The sequence below is a fragment of the Monodon monoceros genome, unplaced genomic scaffold (assembly GCF_005190385.1).
Source record: "Monodon monoceros isolate NGI ecotype Baffin Bay Population unplaced genomic scaffold, NGI_Narwhal_1 Super_Scaffold_12, whole genome shotgun sequence".
Classification (NCBI taxonomy): domain Eukaryota; kingdom Metazoa; phylum Chordata; class Mammalia; order Artiodactyla; family Monodontidae; genus Monodon; species Monodon monoceros.
Window position 1 is genome coordinate 161680806 of NW_021703768.1, and position 19937 is coordinate 161700742.

General features: G+C 51.2%; 1 protein-coding gene across 2 annotated transcripts in view; it reads right to left on the bottom strand.

Annotated features, from left to right (window-relative positions):
* The window catches only part of FBN3 (fibrillin 3), a 60246-nt gene that overhangs the window by 16873 nt on the left and 23436 nt on the right, over nucleotides 1-19937 (bottom strand). Inside the window, exons 30-48 of one of the 2 annotated variants that reach the window (XM_029218591.1) lie at nucleotides 19785-19910; nucleotides 18317-18439; nucleotides 17996-18118; nucleotides 17395-17520; nucleotides 17155-17277; nucleotides 16507-16629; nucleotides 15973-16134; nucleotides 14903-14971; nucleotides 13698-13823; nucleotides 10114-10239; nucleotides 9586-9735; nucleotides 7149-7220; nucleotides 4911-5036; nucleotides 4499-4624; nucleotides 3917-4042; nucleotides 3443-3559; nucleotides 1637-1765; nucleotides 1019-1138; nucleotides 168-293 (exon numbers count right to left, since the gene is read on the bottom strand). In XM_029218591.1, the coding sequence (XP_029074424.1) occupies nucleotides 168-293; nucleotides 1019-1138; nucleotides 1637-1765; nucleotides 3443-3559; nucleotides 3917-4042; nucleotides 4499-4624; nucleotides 4911-5036; nucleotides 7149-7220; nucleotides 9586-9735; nucleotides 10114-10239; nucleotides 13698-13823; nucleotides 14903-14971; nucleotides 15973-16134; nucleotides 16507-16629; nucleotides 17155-17277; nucleotides 17395-17520; nucleotides 17996-18118; nucleotides 18317-18439; nucleotides 19785-19910 (2319 nt within the window). Of the gene's footprint in view, nucleotides 1-167; nucleotides 294-1018; nucleotides 1139-1636; nucleotides 1766-3442; nucleotides 3560-3916; nucleotides 4043-4498; nucleotides 4625-4910; nucleotides 5037-7148; nucleotides 7221-9585; nucleotides 9736-10113; nucleotides 10240-13697; nucleotides 13824-14902; nucleotides 14972-15972; nucleotides 16135-16506; nucleotides 16630-17154; nucleotides 17521-17995; nucleotides 18440-19784; nucleotides 19911-19937 lie in introns of both variants that reach the window. The other variant, XM_029218590.1, reaches the window with a different exon arrangement.

Here is a 19937-nt window from a genome sequence, read left to right on the forward strand (position 1 = left end):
TGGGAGAGAAGAGGCCAGCTCAGCCTGGGTGAGGCTAGCCCACACTGGACAAGGCTCCTGGAGATACATACAAGAAACTGCAGCCCCCTTTCTGGGTGACCCAGCTCTTCCTCACCCCACCTCCCACCTCTTCCCTAACCCTGTGTGCTCCCTGGCCCCAGACTCACCAAAGCAACGGTGCCCGTTGTCAGACAGGACAAAGCCAGGCGAACAGAGGCACTGGAAGCTCCCGGGGCTGTTGGTACAGGTGCCAAAGAGGCACAGGTTGGGCTCTTCCAAGCATTCGTTGATGTCTGGAGGGGCAGGGACGTGAGGTGGGTGGGGTGCAGCAGGCCCTCCACTGGGGTGGGCGGCCTCGGCTGCTGGGAGGGGCAGATGGAGTGGGGGGCCCAGGCAGGGAGGGTCCAGGGACTGACGCAGGGTGGGGTCCCCAGGGCTCAGGATTAGCTGGAGCACCAGGTGGGCAGTGTGTGTGTGGGGTCTTTCCTAGAAGGTGTCTCCAGGGTAGGGGTCATGGTCTGGAAAAGTTCATCTTTAGAGAGTAAATTTATACAGAGCTAACTAAGTAAGACTAGATAAAATTAGCCTACAGTGGAAGAAGTTAGCTTGCGTTGTACTAGGCTAGCCCATCTGCTAAGGCCAGGTCGGCCCACATTAGCCCAGACTGTACAAGCCTAGTCCAAGTGGATGAGTGGACCAGAGGTGTTCAGGCCAGACTGGTCCTTGACCACCACTCATCAAGCGAGAAGTTCCATGTTTGGTGCAGTGAGACCCACACCCATGCCCATTTTATAGGATTCACGAGGAAGCCTGGGGGCCCCAGAGAGAGAGCACCCTGAGCCAAGAGAGCATCCTAATAACAATAACAGTATATGGAGCTGTACTGGGTGCTGTGCTAACTGCATCTCTTCACTCACCACCACCCCAGCTGGCATTCCCATTTTACAGATGGGGGAAGAACAGAGGCCCGGAGGTACCTCCCTGGCCCCAGAGCTGGGAGGTGAGGCCGGACACTCACCGACACAGTGGTCACTCTGAACCTGGAAGCCGGGGGGACAGATGCAGCGGAAGGAGCCCTCAAGGTTCTGGCAAGTGCCTGGCAGGCAGGTTCCCGCGAGGCTGAGACACTCGTTGGCGTCTGGGGAGAGGAGGAGGAGGGGTCCCAGCAACAGCTGGTGGCAGGGGCTTGCCTGGGGCTAGGACTGGCACCTATGGTCACTGCATGATGGCCAAGGCCCCCAGACAAGCCTTTCTGGATCCAGAGGAAGGGCTGATACTCAGGAAAACAGGGACATCTGGAGAAGAATATTCTTGGTCTTGATGGGGGTTATAGGTGGAGCCAGGGGAAGGGGAAGCAAAGTTCCTAATCTCAAGCCACTTACACACCCCTTTCATGGTTTTCATGGCATCCATTCAACACCTCTATTATACCATACTTCATAAAACTTAGAGCTTCAAGACAGCCTCACCCTAAACCACAAACCCTGTGAAAACATGGGTGTGATGTGCTGGTTTTATACCTTAAAATAAATGCATGCTTATGAAATGGAACCATGCTCACTTGGAAGTACCAACTGAAGGTAAACTTAGAGTAGGGGCAGGCTGAGATGGCTTCCAGCACCATGGTGAGACTCACCTATGCAGTTCTTCCCATCACTTGTGAGCTCAAAGCCATCCTGGCAGAGGCAGTGGAAGGAGCCTGCTGTGTTGAGGCACTGGCCAAATCGGCACACCTGCCCCACGATGGTGGTGCATTCATCCATGTCTGCAGATGGAAGATGGGCCACTGGGGTCACCCACATAGCCTAGGGCTCTGAGCCTCCCTTGCTCTTCTGTTCACAAAGTTGAGTGGATGGCAATGACTTCAATTTACTGAGCACTTATATACCAGCTGTATATTAACCCTCCAACTATCCTATAAAGCAGACGCCAATATTCTCTAATATGAGCATTTTAAGGGCATGAATTTGCCTGTACATACTGCCTTAGCTGCATCCCACCAATTTTGTTATGTTGTGTTTTCTTTTTCATTTAATTCATAATGTTTTCTAATTTTATTTATGATTTGTTCCTTTTTCTATGGATTCTTTGGGAGTATATTATTTAACTTCCAAACATTTGGGGATTTTCTGGATATCTTTCTGTGACTGATTTCTAGTTTAATTCACTTACATTCCAAGGACCTATCTTGTGTAACCTCAATTTTTAAAATTTTGTTGTTTATCTTATGGCCCAGAATATGGTCTTTCCTGGTGAAGGTCCATGTGCACCTGAGAAGAATGTATGTTCTGGGATGTTCTATAAATATCACTCAGTTCTAGGTGGTTCACATGATTGTTCAGGTGTTCTATATTCTTACCGATCTTCTACTTGTTCCCACTATTATTGAGGAAGGAGTGTTAAAGCCTCTAACTGTAATTATGAACTTGTCTATTTCTTTTTCAGTTCTATCAATGTTTACTTCATGTGTTTTGAAGCTCTACTGCTAGCTGCATATGCATTTATGATTGTTATGTCTTCTCAGAGAAATGACCCTTTAATCAATATATATTGACTCTCTTTATTTCTGGTAATATTCCTTCTTCAGAAGTCAATCTGGGGGCTTCCCTGGTGGTGCAGTGGTTGAGAATCCACCTGCCAATGCAGGGGACACAGGTTCGAGCCCTGGTCCGGGAAGATCCCACATGCCACGGAGCAACTAAGCCCGTGCGCCACAACTAATGAGCCTGCACTTTAGAGCCCGCGAGCCACAACTGCTGACCCTGCATGCCACAACTACTGAAGCCCACGCGCCTAGAGCCCATGCTCCGCGACAAGAGAAGCCACCGCAATGAGAAGCCCACGCACCGCAACGAAGAGTAGCCCCTGCTCGCTGCAACTAAAATAAAAGCCCGCAAGCAGCAACGAAGACCCAACACAGCCATAAATAAATAAACAAAAAAATAAATAAATTTATAAAAAAAAAAAGAAGTCAATTTGGTCTGATATTAAGATAGGTAGGTACTACCATTAACCTTCTTTTTACAGAGAAGGAAACGGAAGCACAGAAACGTAAATGACTTGCCTAGGCTCACACAGCTGGCAGATGGCAAAGCTGGGATTTGAACTCACACCACCTGACCTTGGAAACCACTTTCAACCACTGCACTGAACTGCCAGCATCACACAACCCACGTCTTGTCTTCACTGTTCACCTTTCTCTCTGTACTGTCCATCTCCTTCTTATCGACCTGAGTGTAAGCTCTAGTGAGGGACCCTTGGTACTTGACGATTGAAGGGGTTTGGAGAACTTTACAGTTAACTAGTTTTCAATCCCCTGAGGTTGTTTTCCTGAAGGTATCCCTGGGGCGAGATCCTTTATTTCAGAGGGGTGCCCTCAAGCCAAGGACCCACTTTTCAGTGGGGGTGCACTGAGGCTTGCCCACCAGCCTGGGCAGCTCACCCACGCAATGTCCGTTGTGTGTCGCCACAAAGCCAGGGAAGCAGAGGCAGCTGTAGGAGCCGACGATATTCTTGCAGGTCCCATTTCCGCATGGCTGCTGGTCACACTCGTCGACGTCTGCCAGAGCAAAGCCCCTGATCCCCGCCCAGCTCACCCAGGGCATCGGGCAGCTTGGGCAGTGAGGGCCTGGCTGGACCCAGCCCCCCTCTCCTGTACTTCACCCTGCCCAGGTGGATGGGAAGTGATGGCTGGGAAATATCCCTATTTATCACTTCCATTCTATAGATGGGAAAACTGAGGTGCAGGGAGGTGAATAAGTCATTTACCCAAGGTCTTAGGTGCCAGGGCTCACAGCTGTGAGTCTGTGAATCAGGATGGGCACAAGCACCATCCCCACCCCAGGGGAGGTGCAGACCCATGGCCCCTCGCCCTTGGCAGCCTGGCCTAAGAGGAAGGAGCAGAGGGGGCTCTCACCCATGCACAGGGTCTGGTCTGCTGAAGCCCGGAAGCCACGGTGACACAGGCACATGTAGCTATCAGCTGTGTCCACACAGTCGCCATGGCTACAGACGTTTGGGATCTCCCGACACTCATTCCGTCCTGAGGGAGGGCAGGGAGTGTGGTGCCCCCAGAGTCCCCACCCCACAGTGTGTTGCGAGCCATCACACGTGGCAGTGGGAGAGCCCGACCGCCTACCCATTCTAGCTGCTGTCCCAGGGGAAATGCTTCACCTCCCATTTCACCCTCACGACTCCCGTTAACAGATGCTCGCAGCACCCCCACCCCAAAGTACAGCCAAGGAGGGAATTCCCGGGCAGTCCACAGCTTATAACTCCACGCTTCCACTGCAGTGGGGCACGGGTTCGATCCCTGGTCAGGGAACTAAGATCCTGCAAGCTGTGCGGCACAGCCACTCCGCCCCCCCCCCCAAAAAAAAGTACAGCCAAGGAACAAAGCCCGGACAGAGCCGTGCCCTACCCAAGTCACAGCGGGAGGCAGAGTCTGGCTTTGTCCTACACCCCACTCCCTCACCTCCCTACTGAGGTCCCCACTTACCCACACAAGCACCCCCTGGCGACAGCTTGTACCCTCGGGCGCACTTGCAGCGGTAGCTGCCGGGGATGTTGATGCAGTTGGCATTCTGCTGGCAGGGGCTCTCCCCGCTGGCACACTCGTCCACATCTGGGGAGTACAGCCAGCGGGGTGGGGTTGAAAGAGACGCTTCCCTGCAGAATCAAACCCTAAACCCAGCCCTCCCCCCCCCACTTCAGAGCAGGTGGTCCCTCCAGAAGCAGCCAGAACCACATTGAGTGGGGTGATGTGGGATGGAGCCCCTCGGAAAGGCGTTAGCCTCATACACAGAGGGGGAAACTGAGGCTCACGAGGTTTAAGAGACTTGCCCAGAGAGCACAGGCTGGGAGGGGGGACCAGCATCCCACCCGGGGCTGGGGAGGCAGGGGGGCGGCACCTTCGCAGACCAGCAGCACCCTGTTGTAGCTGAAGCCCGTGGGGCACTCGCAGCGGAAGCTCCCAATCTGGTTGATGCAGACCCCACTGGCACAGATGGCAGGGATCTCCCCACACTCGTCGATGTCTGGGGAGGGCGCCAGCTGTCAGGAGCAGCTCAGCTCCCGGCAACGTCTGGGGACCCTGACCTAAGAGATCATGCAGTCTAGGAGAAGATGTGTCCCCCAACCAGCACACACTTGAAAAATCCTGCAGTGGCCAAACTATATCTGCTCACACCGGAAAGAAATCAGGATGTGGGAGGGAAGGCAGGGGGAGAGAGCCTCTTTCTCAACAAAAATGCACATTTGCTGTGACCCAGCAAGCCTGCTTTGTGGGGTCTCCGGGAACGAAGCAGTCCCGTGTGTGAGCAGGAAGCTGCACAGGAGGACCTGTGGTGACATTTAGCGAGAAATTGGAAACATCACCGGAGAAATGGATGACAAAATGTGGTCCCTCCCTACAAGGGAATACGATTCATCCTGAAAAAGGGGTGAAACACTGCCACTCACTACAACGTGGAAGAACCTTGAAAACATGATGCTCAGTGAGAGAAGCCAGTCCCCAAAGGACAAATACCGTACGATTCCATTTATATGAAACGTCCAGAACAGGCAAATCCAAAGAGATGGAAAGCGGAATAGTGGTTGCCAGGGGTTGGGGGAAGGCAGAACAGGGAATGACTGCTCATGCGGACAGGGTTTCTTTTTATGTGATGAAATGTTCAAACTTCAATTGAAGTGATGGGGCACAACTCTGTGAATATACGAAAACCCACTGAATTGTGCGCTTTTGATGGGTGAAGTGAATTATATCTCAATAAAGCTGTTGTTTATATAAAAGAACCTGGAATCTGCCTATGTGTCCATCCATGGGGGACTGACTTATGACCTGGGATGTGTCCACGTATGGAATACTACAAAGCAGGGCAAAGAGGGAGGCAGTGCTGCGTGTAGTAACCTGGCTGGTTCTTCACGACTCTTTGCTGGGTGAGAAAAATAAGTTGCAGACAAGACATAAGAAAGCACAGAATTTATGTAATTTATGTCCAACTCCCCAGAAAACAATGCCATACATTTTCAAAGGCGGATCTCTATGTGTGTTTAAATGCATGAAGAAAGAACTAGAAAGAGGGCTTCCCTGGTGGTGCAGTGGTTGAGAGTCCGCCTGCCGATGCAGGGGACGTGGGTTTGTGCCCCGGTCTGGGAGGATCCCGCGTGCCGCGGAGCGGCTGGGCCCCTGGGCCATGGCGGCTGGGCCTGCGCGTCCGGAGCCTGTGCTCCGCAACAGGAGAGGCCACAGCAGTGAGAGGCCCGCGCACCACAAAAAAAAAAAAAAAAGAACTAGAAAGAAATACTCCAGGTGTAAAGCATAAATTATAAATAAATAAATCTATTGTTTATATAAAAGAACCTGGAATCAGCCTGTATCCATCCATGGGAGACTGAGTTATGACCTTGGGAGAGTATGAAGGAGACTTAGATTTGAGGGGGTGACTGGAGGGGGAGTTGCTCTTATCTGCTCTGTTCCAATTGTTGAAAATAAGGAGAATACAACCGTGGAATGAAAACAACTGAAAATAGGTTCATCAATGAAACACCGCACAGCTGAAATTTGGCATTCAGGTATTGAATTGTACAAAACCTCATTTAACTTAAAAAGGGAGCGTTCTGCTCCACTGCAACACGGATGAACCTTGGGGGCATTATGCCGAGTGAAACAAGACAGACACAAAAGGACAAACACTGTTCGAATCTGTTTCTATGAGGTCAGATTTACAGACAGAAAGTAGAATGGGGGTTCCCAGGGGCTGGGGGAGGGGGATGGGAGTTAGGGTTTCATGGGGACAGAGTTGCAGTTTGGGAAGATGAGAAAGTTCTGGAGATGATGGTGGGGATGGTTGCCCAACAGTGTGAATGTAATTAATGCCACTGAACTGGACACATAAAAATGGTTAAAATGGTAAATGTTACGTGTATTTTTACAGAAGTTTAAGAAATGAGTAACAATTTAATAAAAATGCTCCCATTGCTTTTTTTAAAAAAGGGGCAGGATTCCTGGCCTGGGGAGTTGGAAGAATGAGGGTGTGGGGTAGGGGAGGGTGGAAGGGAAAGAGCTGTGGGGGGAGGGGAAGAGAGGGGGCAGGGCTCTGGGCACAGAGTGACCTGGGGCTACAGACAGGAGGGTGGTGGTCACTCACCGAGGGGCTTCCCTGTGTGGATGTCAATGACGAACCCGGGAACCTGGTTTCCACACAGGATCTGGTAATCCACTGGGCAAAGGAGAATGGGGAAGGCAGGGCGCTGGGGCTGCAGCCTCCCTGGGAGGACACCTCCTCCTCCTCTGATCAGCTCGTCCATCCCTGTAGCCCAGTGCTCACCTGGCCTCTGATAACTCGTCCCTCTCCCTCCCTCCACTCTGACCAGCGCTGGGAGGGTTACGGGTGCCATTCGCCTGTGCGGTGTGATCTTCTAACACATTGGCATGACCTCCCTCATCTCTTCCCTGCATGAGTGCCACCAGCTACACCCCACTGTCCTCACTATAAAATGCAGACTCTTCAGTCTGGACCTCAAGAACCTTCACCCTCAGCCCCACCTTTCCTCCAACAGCATCTCCTGCCCTCCTCTTATATGATTTCATTCCATGTCTGGATGTGTCCTGCTCTGTCATGCTACTGGGACTTTGCATATGCTGTTCCCTTTGCTGTTCCCTAGCATAGTCCACTTCAACCTTGAGGACTCAGGGCAGCCCGCCACTCTGGCCCTGGACAGCTGATGACGCCGTCCTTTGGCTCTTCCAGGGCAATTCACTCTCTGACTGTATCCCACTGCTGACACCAAGATGCTGCTTGCCTGACCTAGATTCCCAGGTGGGTGGGTGTCCCTGGACCCACCTGATAGACATGGGCAGGCATTTGGGCAGCGCCACCTTTCCCCAGGTCCCTGCCCTGCTCCTCACTCGCTCTTCTGCCTGTATCATGATGAGAACAGACCAATCTCAGTGGCCCCTATGCCTCGTGTGGACTTCTGTCTCATCATATTCAACCTGCACCTCAGATTCAGGTGCATAAGATTCAGGTAGGTACCTAACTCCCAGCACATAATTTGTGAGTGACATTTGACCTGTCTTGACAATCTCATGACCAGACTTGGCTGTCTGCAGTTTCCTCCCAGACTGCACAGCTTGGGTCTACCTTATTCTTATTTCCTAGAACCCAGAACAGGGCCCGGCACTCAGAGACAGCCAGTAATGACCCCTTCTCATACCACTACACTGGGTTGAACAATGACCCTCCACCCTGAAAGTTCATGTCCACCCAGACCCTCTGAATGTGACCTTTTTGGGAAATAGGGTCTTTGCAGATACAATCAAGTGAAAGTCAGCCTGGATCAGAGTAGCCCTAATGCAATGATTGGTGTCCTTATAAGAAATGAAGAGACATGTGGAGACACAGGGAGAAGCCATATGAGTTGAAGGCAGAGATGGAGGAGATGCAGGTACAAGCCAAGCAACACCAAAGAATGCCTGGAACCACCAGAACCTGGACGAAGCAAGTAAGAATTCATCCCTAGATCCTCTGAAGGAAGCGTGACCCTGCCCACACCTTGATTTATGACGTCTAGCCTCCAAGACTGTGAGAAAATACGTTTCTAGTGTTCTTTTCGGTATTTGTTGCCACAACCCTAGGAAACTAATTGTCTTAGTTCAGGCTGCTATAAGGAAATACCATGAACTGGATGGCTTCAATAACAAACGTTTACTTCTCACAGTTCTGCAGGCTGGGAAGTCCAAGATCAAGGCACCAACAGATCTGGTGTCTGCTGAGAACTCTTCCTGTCTGTCTTCTTGCTGTGTCTTCACGTGGCAAAGAGAGAACGTTTCTTGTGTCTCTTCTTATACGGGCACTAATCGCATTTAGAGGGCTCCATCCACATGACCTAATTAACTCCCAAAGGCTCCACCTCCAAATGCCATCACACTGGGGGTTAGGGCTCCAACATATGAATTTTGGGGGGACTCAAACATTCAGTCCATAGCACTAATACACTTGTAACCCTCTAGTTATCCCCTCTACTCACCGCTCCATTCCTGCAGCTCTTTCTGATGCCTGGGCTGGTTGCTAGATCATCCTAATAGGTCTCATCCCAACTGCCAAAAAGTTCTTCTGCTCAGTCCTTCTTTCAGGACTTTGCTCCTGCTGTTCCTTGCCTGGAATACCCTTCTTCATCCTGACCGACATTTCTGTAATCCTCCCCAGAGCTTCTGCAAGCTTGCTCCACCCGCAGCTCATGGGGCCCTGGTGCCTCTAACCAGCTGTGCTTTTCTCTCTGGCCCTAGGCACTCACTCACTGACCGCCCCCCCCACCAAATAATCTGTGAGTGTTCAAGGTTCTTTAGCACAAATGAAAGCCTCACTGATCCATCCTGAATTCCCCGAGTCTGTGAAATAGAAGGATGCCTTGCCCTCCTTAAAAGTATTGATTTTTCCATACGTTGATTGGGATGGAACTTCAACTCTTCAGCTCTCATCAAAACAACACAGACTCATCTGGGAGTCCTAAGTGCGGTATGCCTCATTAAACACTGCATTAAAAAGGGCCAAGCTGGAATGAAGGCCAGGGAGGGGCACTTACAGCTGGCAGGAGTTGGGCAGGCCTCGCAGGGTCTATTCCAGGCCTGGCCAATGTTGTAAGAACAGCAGCACGTCTTCCGGGTCACGTTAAAGGTCAGCTCATTCCGACATGTACCGTTATAGTGCCGGAAGCAGACACTCTTCCTCATGTCTGCAGTTGGGTTGGGGTGAAGGATGCAGGCAAGAGACACCAGAGGAAGAGAGCCAGAGAGATAGGAACTCATTCACAAATCCATTTGGAAATCACTGGCTTGACTTCTCCCCAACACACATGAGGGTGCCCTTCACATTTAGCCTTTCTCGGGCAGTGCACAACCTGGACAACCATACACGGCAGCCCTGGGTCCCTGAGCCCTGCAGCCTTGCTCACTGCTGCATACCAGCATCTCAAATACACTCACCCTCCCTCTCTCCTCCCACAAACGTGCCTCTCCACACTCTTCCAAGGCTTGGAGACTCCCAGAAGCCCCTCCCACACCCGAGTGCTTTTCCCACAACTGCTGGGCTCCCCCATCATCACACTTCGTACCCATGCAGTTGTTGCCACCGTTGACTTGCAGGTATTCCGCTGGGCAGACACAAGTGTAGTTCCCCAGAGTGTTGTAGCAGGTACCAGGGCCACAGATGCCCGAGTGTGCAGAGCATTCATCGATGTCTGCAGGGTGAGGGAGGAATTGTCTGCATCCAGGAGTTGTCTGGATAACTCCCCACCCCAGGTCTGCTAGAGCCACTTCGCTATGCGGTTGAGTTTAGTTTCAAGATTAGGTTAAAATGCAGACATCTTAGTGATGTGTAAAGATACGGCACAGTATTAGGTGGGGAAAAAAGTTTACTATGATCCCACTTCTATTAAGAAAAAATATGACCTGAGCTCATGAGTTAATGATATTATCACCAAGAGTGGGGCAATCATGTGCTTCCCAGTGTGATGCAATAGGAAGCAAGAGCCCTATGAATAAAGTATTCTTGAAAGAAAAAAGTTGATTCTCAATCTGATTGATCCCTTAGTCCAGAAGCAGCACACATTTTCTGTAAAGGGCTGGCAGTAAATATTTTTTTCAGTTTTGCGAGCCAAACCATGGTCTCTGATGAGCTATTCACTTTGCCATGGTAGCTTGAAGGCAGCCAGCCACAGACAATGGGTAAACAAACTAGCATGCTGTGCGCCAGTACAACTTGATTTATGGCCACTGGAATGTGAATTTCATGTCATTTTCATGCGGCACAAAGTATTATTCTCCTTTTGATTTTTTCCAATAACCTAAAAATGTGAAAAGCGTTCTTAGTGGGCTATACAAAAACAGGTGGTGGAGTATTAGCAAGCTAAGAGTGACATTTCCAAAAATGGCAGAATAGGGAATGTCAGAGCTTTATTCCTCCACAAAAACAACTACTGGGCTGAGCAAAAACTGACAAAATTAACTTTTGAGGAACTCAGGAATCCAGTCAAAAACTTACAAAACCAGGGGATCTGATATATAAAATATCCTAGAGAACCCACAGAATGAAAACTATTAGAGCTAATAAATGAAGCGGGCACAACGCAGAATGCAAGATCAACACACTGACATAGAAATTTCAGTTGTATTTCTACAAACTACCAAAAGGCAATTGAAAAGGAAATTAAGAAAATAATTCCAATTATAATAGAATCCAAAAGATTAAATACTTAAGAATAAATTCAAACCAAGAGGTGAAAGACTTGTACACAGAAAACTATAAAACATTTCTGAAAAAAATTAGAGAAGACCTAAATAAATGGAAAGACATCCTGTGTACATGGATGAAAAGACTCATTTTTGTTAAAATCGCAATACTCCCTAAAGTGATCTATAGATTCAATGTAATTCCCATCAAAATCCCAGTGACTTCTCTTCTTTTGGCAGAAATGGAAAAGCTGATCCTAACGTTCATATGAAATTGTAAGGGACCCCAAACAGCCAAAACAATCTTGAGAAAAGAAAAAAAAGTTGGAGGAGTCACACTTTCCCATTTCAAAACCTACTTACAATGCTATAGTAATCAAAACAGAGTGGTACTGGCATGAGGATAGAACTATAAATTAGTGGAATAGAATTTAGAGACCAGAAACAAACCAAGACATCTACAGTCAATTGATTTTCAACAAAGTGCAGAAAGAAAAGTCTTTTCAGCAAATGGTGCTGGGACAATTAGATACCAACAGGCAAAAGCGTGAAGTTGGATCCCTACCTCACACCATATACAAAAATTAACTCAAAATAGAAGACCTAAACGTGAGACCTAAAACCATAAAACCCTTGGAAGAAAACACAGAGGTAAATCTTGATGACCCTGTGTTTCGCAATGGATTCTTAGATATGACACCAAAAGCACAAACCACAAAAGGAAAAATAAAACAGATAAATTGGATTTCATCAAAATGTAAACCTGTTGTGCATCAGCAGACACTATCGAGAAAGTGAAAAGACAACTCACAGAACTGGAGAAACTCTTTGCAAATCACATATCCGATGGGAGTCTCATATCCACTATATATAAAGAACTCTCACAACTCAACAACAGAAAGGCAAACAATCCAATTTTAAAATGGGCAAAAGACCTAAATAGACATTTCTCCAAAGGTACTCAACCTCATTAGTCATTAGGAAAATACAAATCAAAACCACAATGAGATACCATTTCACACCCACTAGGATAATATTTTAAACAATGGAAAATAACAAGTGTTGATAACGACGTGGAGGAACTAGAACTCTCTTATGTTGCTGGTGAAAATGCAAAATGGTGCAGCTGCTGTGGAAAAGTTTGGCAGTTCCTCAAAAAGTCAAACATAGAATTACCATATGACTTAGTGATTGTAGGAGTTAGACAAAATGTTTGACAAGGACTGGCTACAGAATTTGTCCAGGGCAAAGTATATGAAGAATTTCAAGATGGTGACAGCAGAGCATTAAACAAAGCGGGGGTGGGAGGGGTGGGGGAATGGCACCCTTTGGAGTACAGGGCCCTTGAGTCTGAAAGCTGGGAAATGCTGCAAGCCTGCAGCCCTCAAGGGCACAAAGTGGCCCTGCGAGGCTCCACAGCCAAGGTTAACATTCAGGTTGAAGTCTCCCTGCCCTGTGACAGTCAAGAAATGCAACACAGGGCCATATCTGATGACAGGACTTTTCCCTTTTTCCCTTGAGAGTCTACGGAATAGGGGAGGCAGGGAGGGATGAGATATTTTTCAAGCATTTTGGGTTCTGACTCTGGTTTGACAGCTCCCACCTCCATGTAGAAAGGAAATTGGGCTATCAATCTTAGATCTCTCCCTTCTTTCACCATTTCCTTGAGTTTCTAAATTAGAGTGCTGATCAGAGTGAAAGATCTACTGTCGTCGTGTGCCGATGTCAGTGTCTGGTTGCGTGCAGGTGCTCAGTTAATATTGTTGAAAAGAAGAAAAAGGATGGATTGGTGGACAGATGGATGGATGGATGAAGGAAGGAAGGAAGGAATTTCATATATTGCATCAAAAGAGCTCAGACTCAAGGATAAGAATGGCTGGGCTCAAAGCCAGTTTCAATCACTTACTAGCTGGTACCTCTCAAGTGACTTAAGCCCCTTGAGCCTTAGTTTCTGCATCTGAAAAATGGGGTCATAATAGGAACATCTTTCTCATGAGGCTGTTGTGGTGAATGAACGAATGACAAAGGCAGGTGCTCAGCACCGTGGTGACGTGCAACCACAGACACCAGTCAACTGTTGATCGTTACTAAGATGCGGAAGAGGACAGTAAGGAGACAAGTGAAAAGGAAAGGCATGGCTGTTCCTTTGGTGTCTTTCCCTTCCCCCTCTTAGCTCTGGGCCTTGCTCAGCTTTTAATCAAAGGGAAGAAGGGCATGGTCGCTGAGATAAAGCCAGGTCATTTCTGAGTGGGAAGGAGGCTGGAGGTCAGGCAATGGAGAGACGGGCAGGGGGCAGCGGAGCAGAGGGTAGATTGGGACATTCCGAGGAAACCTTCCCAACCCTTCTAATGGGCCCCAGGCAACAAAGCAGGTGAGAAGACTCCAAGGGGCATGTGAGGCCCCAGTACCTGAAAAGGAGGTGAGGCTGAGCAGGAAGGCAGGGAGGATGGGGTGGGTTCAAGCTCACCCTCACAGATGCGGGTGTCCTCATTGAGGTGGTAGCCAGGTGGACACTCACACTGGAAGCTGCCAAAGGTGTTGACACAGTTGCCCCCCTGGCACAGCCCTGGCAGCTCCTGGCATTCGTCAATGTCTGTCAGGAAGTGAGGAAGCTGTGATTGGAAGGTAAATCCAAGCAGAGGACTTGGGGGACACCCATGCCTTGCCCTGGGCTCTCCAGGGTTCTGGAGAGCCAGTCCTGCTTCTTTAAGAATACTCAGGGACTTCCCTCGTGGTGCAGTGGTTAAGAATCCGCCTGCCAATGCAGGGTACATGGGTTCGATCCCTGGGCTGGGAAGATCCCACATGCCATGAAGCAACTAAGCCCGCGCGCCACAACTACTGAGCCTGCGCTCTAGAGCACGCGAGCCATAACTACTGAAGCCCACGCGCTGCGAGCCCGTGCTCCACAACAAGAGAAGCCACCACAATGAGAAGCAAGCACACCGCAGTGAAGAGTAGCCCCTGCTCGCCGCAACTAGAGAAAGCCCATGTGCAGCAATGAAGACCCAAAGCAGCCAAAAATAAATTAATTAAAAAAAAAATACCCAAGAGCTGTTGGATATTTGGAGGCTGCACCCAGACTCTCCTGGGTCAATGTCACCCTGAATTCATCCTCTTTCCCTTCATTGGATAGAACATCCTTTCATCTATCCATCCATCACAAAGTTCCGTCTTGATGGAATTCTCCAATCTCATTACCCCCATGGATGGATGGATGGATGGATGGATGGATGGATGGATGGATGAATGGATATGGGAGGATGGATGTGTGGATGGGTACATAGGTGGATATGAAAAGTGCTAGATGGGTGAATAAGCAAATGGGTCAATGGACGAAAAGATAAATGAGTGGATGGATGGGTGGGTGGGTAGGTGAGTAGATGGATGAACATACTTACATATATGGATGGATGGATGGATGAATGGATGGAAGGAAAGAAGGAAGGAAGAATGGATAAATAGGGAATGGATGTATGGGTGGGTAGATGAGAGATGAATGGATCGATGGGTGGATGGGGGTTGGATAGGAGGATGAATCAATAAACCAACAGGTGGAAGAGGAGATGGCTGAGAGGATCTGCCCCCAACCCCAAAGCTGCCCAACTCTGTTCCTCGCTGAGGGGGGAATGAGAGGAAGGTCAATCAGTGGATGGTCTACCAGGAACTCACCTTCCAGAATGACGGTGATGGGATTGGGCCGGAAGCCCTCACCCCCCGGGCACAGGGTTCTGTACTCAGCTGCAAGGGCAAGAGGTGCTTGTGAGGGGCTGGGGGATGCGGCATTTGGGCAAAGCTCAGGGGAAGCAGGGCAGGGGAGGTCCCCTAGAAAGGGCTCAAGAGTGGGCCTTACATCCCTTTAGCACAGAAACTACATCCCTTACCTCCTCAGCCTCTTGGGGCCAAGAGACATTGATCCAATCCTGGGGGATCCAGTGTGTGTGTGTGTGTGTGTGTGTGTGTGTAAACATGTGCTCACAGTTCAACATGTGAGCAGATGGATCTTGTGGTAGTAGCTGGAGGTAGGGAGGGATTCTTTGTGATCCAAAACCAGACCCTAGTGTGACCACAAGTTTCCCCCATGAAAGGAAGACCCTGGATGTACACACACACACACACACACACACACACACACACACACACACACCTGAATAGGTGGACAGCTGCCTCCCTACTTCACACCTGACGACTTTGCACATGCTCTTCCCACTGCACCCCACACCCTTCCCCCTACTCTGCCTGGAAAACTCCTACTCACCCTTCAAAACCTCATTCAAGTCCCTATGTTGGGAAGGCTTCCCTTACCCTCTTCCTGTCCATGGCTTCCTCCTGACCCATCACTATGCCTCAAACAGACCCTTAGGATAGTTCCACTCTCAACAGTCCAGGGACTGTTGGTTTACGGGTAAGGGGCAGTGTGCAGCAGTTGTGGTCCATCCTTCTCTAGGTCCCCACCCCTACGACAGGACACAGAGGAATGCTCAACGTTTGTTGATTGACTGAGTGAGCAAGTGAATATAAACACACAAAGAATTTGCAGGAAGAGATGGCAGAAGGAGACTTTGGGGAGAGACCTAGATGATGAACTGCTGAGAATATGCTGTGTGACCCAGGGCGAGCCCTTCTCCCACTCTCGTTCCCAGTGTCCCTCCCTTAGCAGAGATGACCCACTAAGCCCTGCGGGAGCCTGGACCAGGGCTAGGTCTCTGCCTTCCCCCGCCCCCACTCCCCCAGGGACTCACTGGTATTGGCCAGCGGGCACAGCTCACAGGGGTTGCCCCAGGCCCGTCCCAGGGAGCAACAGCAGGATGCTCGGGTGACGCCAACCCCGATCTCCACGCTGCAGGAAATGCCACCGTCCCCTCGGTCCTGTGTGTCCAGGAAACAGTTCCCGACCCGGGTGTCTGAAAAGGCAGAAAGGGATGGTTAGCAAGTGGTGGGGGAGAAATGCTGTGTGTGTGCGTGCGCGTGTGTGTGTGTTTGTACTTCTGTGTACGTGTAACTGTGTGTTACTCTATGTGTGTTTGTGTGTGCATGGGTGCCTCTGTGTGTGACTGTGGAAGTGTGTGCATGCATATTTCTGTGTGCATGTGTGACTCTATGCATGTGTCTGTCCGTCTGTCTAGAGCAGAAGGCTCTATCTCAACAGACGATCGGGATGATCACTCTGGCCAAGGGCCTGTGTGGCAGGAGCAGGTGGATCTGGGTGACCCAGGCTATGGCCCCATCCAGCCCACTGACCCCAAAACCCCACCCGGAGTGGAGTGCGTGCTCACCCACGCAGCCCACCCCGCTGGGGTTCAGCTCAAAATCCTGGGGGCAGTTGCAGAGGTAGCTGCCAGGGGTGTTGACACACAGGCCGTTGATGCAGTTCACGGGGTCTGCACACTCATTCACATCTGTGGGGTGGGGGCACCGTCAGCAGGGAGCCCTCCCTTGACCCACTTCCCTCCTGCCTTCTTCCCAAGGAGTCGAGCCCTGGCTGTTGGGGGCCAGGCTTAGGGGCCAGGTCACATCCTCCCCCGGGAAGAAAGCCTGATGGGACAGCAGCCTCTGGGGTCTGCCCCGTCCCAGGCGGCCCCACGCCCTCCCCTGCTCTGTTCTACTTGGCCTGGAGGTTTGCCCTTGACAGCTCTCCCTGCCCCAGATTCCACGAGCTAACCTACAAAAAGCAACATTCAGGACATGTTTTGAGCCAGGGGCTGGCAGACTACAACCTGTGGGCCAAATCCGGCCCCCTATCTGTTTGTGTGAATAAAGTTTTATTGGCACACAGGCACGCTCATTCATTCACTTGTCGCCTGTGTCTGTTTCCAAGCAACAGGGCAGAGACTGTATGGCCGAAACCTGAAAATATTTACCGCTGAACCCTGTTTGGGACACATGAGCTGCACGCCCCCTCCCCAGCCCCATGGACCCCACACCTGTGCAGTTGCCGCCTCCGCGGTCCAGCTCGTAGCCCTCATCGCAGACGCAGCGGAACATGCCTGGCAGGTTCTCACAGCTCCCGAACACACACAGGTTCCCGAGAACACACTCGTCCACATCTGGGGTGGGGGGACCCCAGCTCAGCGCAGCCCAGCCCACCTGGCATCCTGCTCCTGTCACCCCCAGTGCCAGCACCTCCAGGGACCTGCCCACACCCCGGCAGCCCCAGACCTCACCCTGGCAGGCGTGCTGGTCCTCTGTGGGGTTGAAGCCCATCTCACATTCACAGCGGTACCCCCCGGGGGCATTGAGACACTGCCCGTTCTCGCAAAGGTCCACATTCTCCGCACACTCGTCCCTGTCTAAGGGGACCCAGAGACAGAGGGCTGGGGGTCAGCTGGCCAGGACCCACTCAGGGTGGGCAGGTGGCCCCTGTCATTCAAATCCTTCAGTCACCCAGGGTTCCAGGGAGCTGGCAAGTAGCCCGGGGAACTTGGAGGGCAGGTGACCAAGTCAGGGCCAGGGAGCAGATAGGGGACCTGGTCACTCAGGATTGGGGTGGAGGGCCGCCAGGAAGTAAGCAAGTTCTCCTGTTCCCCACATCCATAAGGCTCCAATGCATTCTGAGTCCAGGGGAGAAGACTGCCTCCAGGGACTCAGGCTCAGGCCCGTGGCCCCAAATGCTGAAGGCCTGTCCTCTCCGGCACCCACAGGGTGGGTGGGTGGATCAGTGCAAGTCGGGAAGCCAACTGACCACTGTGGCCACCTTGGAATCCAGCTCCCATGGCTGTGCCTCTCGGGCCCCTCCAGCCCTCCCATCCTAACCCCTGACCTCACCTTCGCAGAAGTAGCCGTCCCCAGCAAAGCCCGGGGGGCAGGCACAGCGGTAGGAGCCGGGGGTGTTGAGGCAGTCAGCTCTCGGGCTGCACCCATGCTCCTGGAAGGCGCATTCATCCAGGTCTGCAGGAGATGGGACCCGGAGTCCCCTGGGTGTGTGCACCGAGGGGCTGCAGGGAGGCAGACCCTCCAACCCCAGCCCTGACCGGCTCCCCTGGACATGCCTGAGCCCAGCCACCCCTCCCTGCCACCTGCCTCCCCCTGCACCGCCCCACCTACCTCTACAGCTCTTGCCCGGACCTCCTGCCCTCAGGCACTCACCGTGGCATTCGAAGCCATCCCCCACCCAGCCTGGCTGGCACCTGCAGCTGAAACTCCCAGGGACGTTGAGGCAGGAGGCGTGACCATCACAGCTGTGTCCCCCAAGCTCACATTCGTCCACATCTGAGAGGAGAGGGACCCAGGCATAGGAGGGGCAGGACCAGGAGAGGGGGTGGAGGATGCAACACCCCCGGGAAACCTGGGCCCAGTAGAAATAGGGCTTCAGGTACAGAGTGGCAAGACTCAGTGCAGGAGCAAGGGAGAGAGCAAGGATCTTCCCTGGGGCAGGGCTGGCCCAGACATGTCCCCACACCACTGCGGGAGCTTCCACCTTCACCCAGAGCCCAAGAGGAAAACCCCCAAACCCAACAGGGCATGACTCCCAGAAGCGCCCAGAAATGGTCTGAAATGGCAGCATGAGAGACTTAGGGCAGACGCTAAGAGTAACTGTCCTAATGCACGTGCTCCCTCTCTAAAGCAGGATTTCCTTCTAAGGCAGTGTGTCTGATCCTCAGCCAATTTTGCATCACGCTTATCTCGGCCATGTTCATACACCATCTAAGTGAACTGCTGTTCGCTGAAAGTTTCTTTACACTGCCTCCCATTTTTACTCACGTGAACATACTTTAAAGAAAAATAACGATCTCTAAGAAATCACGGGTTTGATACTGTTTGCCAAGGTTTCTGTCTAGTATGCATTAAAATAACTATGTAATTATGGCAGGTAGAATTATGTTCTCCCAAGAAAGTGTGTTCCAATCCTAACTCCCAGAACCTCTGAATGTGGCCTTTTTTGGAAATAGGGTCTTTGTAGGTGTAACCAAAATCAGATGAGGTCATCCTGTACAGTGGGTTCAAAACCAATGACTGGCGTCCTCATAAGAAGAGGGAAATTTGGACACAGAGAGGAGAACACACTGTGATGATGGACGTGGAGATTGGAATGGTGTGTTCAAGGATGCCAAGGACCAATGGCCACCACCAGAAGTGAGGAGAGAGGGATGGGAGAGATTCTCCCTCTGGGGCCCCAAGAAGGAACCAACCCTGCCGACACTATGATTTCAGACTCTGGCCTCCAGAACTGTTAATACTAGAGAGAGTAGATTTCTGTGGTTCTGAGGCACCAGGTTTGTGGTCAGGGGGTTCAGCAATCCTGGGAGGCTAAAACAAGAACTACGGAAGTGTTTAAATGTTCATCCCTGTACCACTTAAGAGCATCAGGCTAGCATGCTCTGGGAACTGGTGTGGATACAAAGGGACCCAGAGCTCCCCCCGGCAGAGCTGTTAAGGGAGCCCCAGGGGCACGTGATCGGTTCCTAAATTTTGCTTTAACGTGAGGCCCCACCAGTGGAAATGTGTTAAGAATGAGGTCTGGCTGTACTCTGTTCCAAGGGATGGGGCAGACCCCATGAACCCTAAGTTGGCCCCTCGGGGGCCCCCTCGCCTGCTCCACTGACCACCAGCTCACCGGAGCAGCCCGCGGCCCCCTTCCTGACGACGTAACCCAGCTGGCAGTGGCAGACAAAGGAACCCCTTGTGTTCTCGCAGACCCCATGGAGGCAGATGTAGGGGTTCAGGTCACACTCGTCCACGTCTGTGGGATGACAAGAGAGGAAGCAGG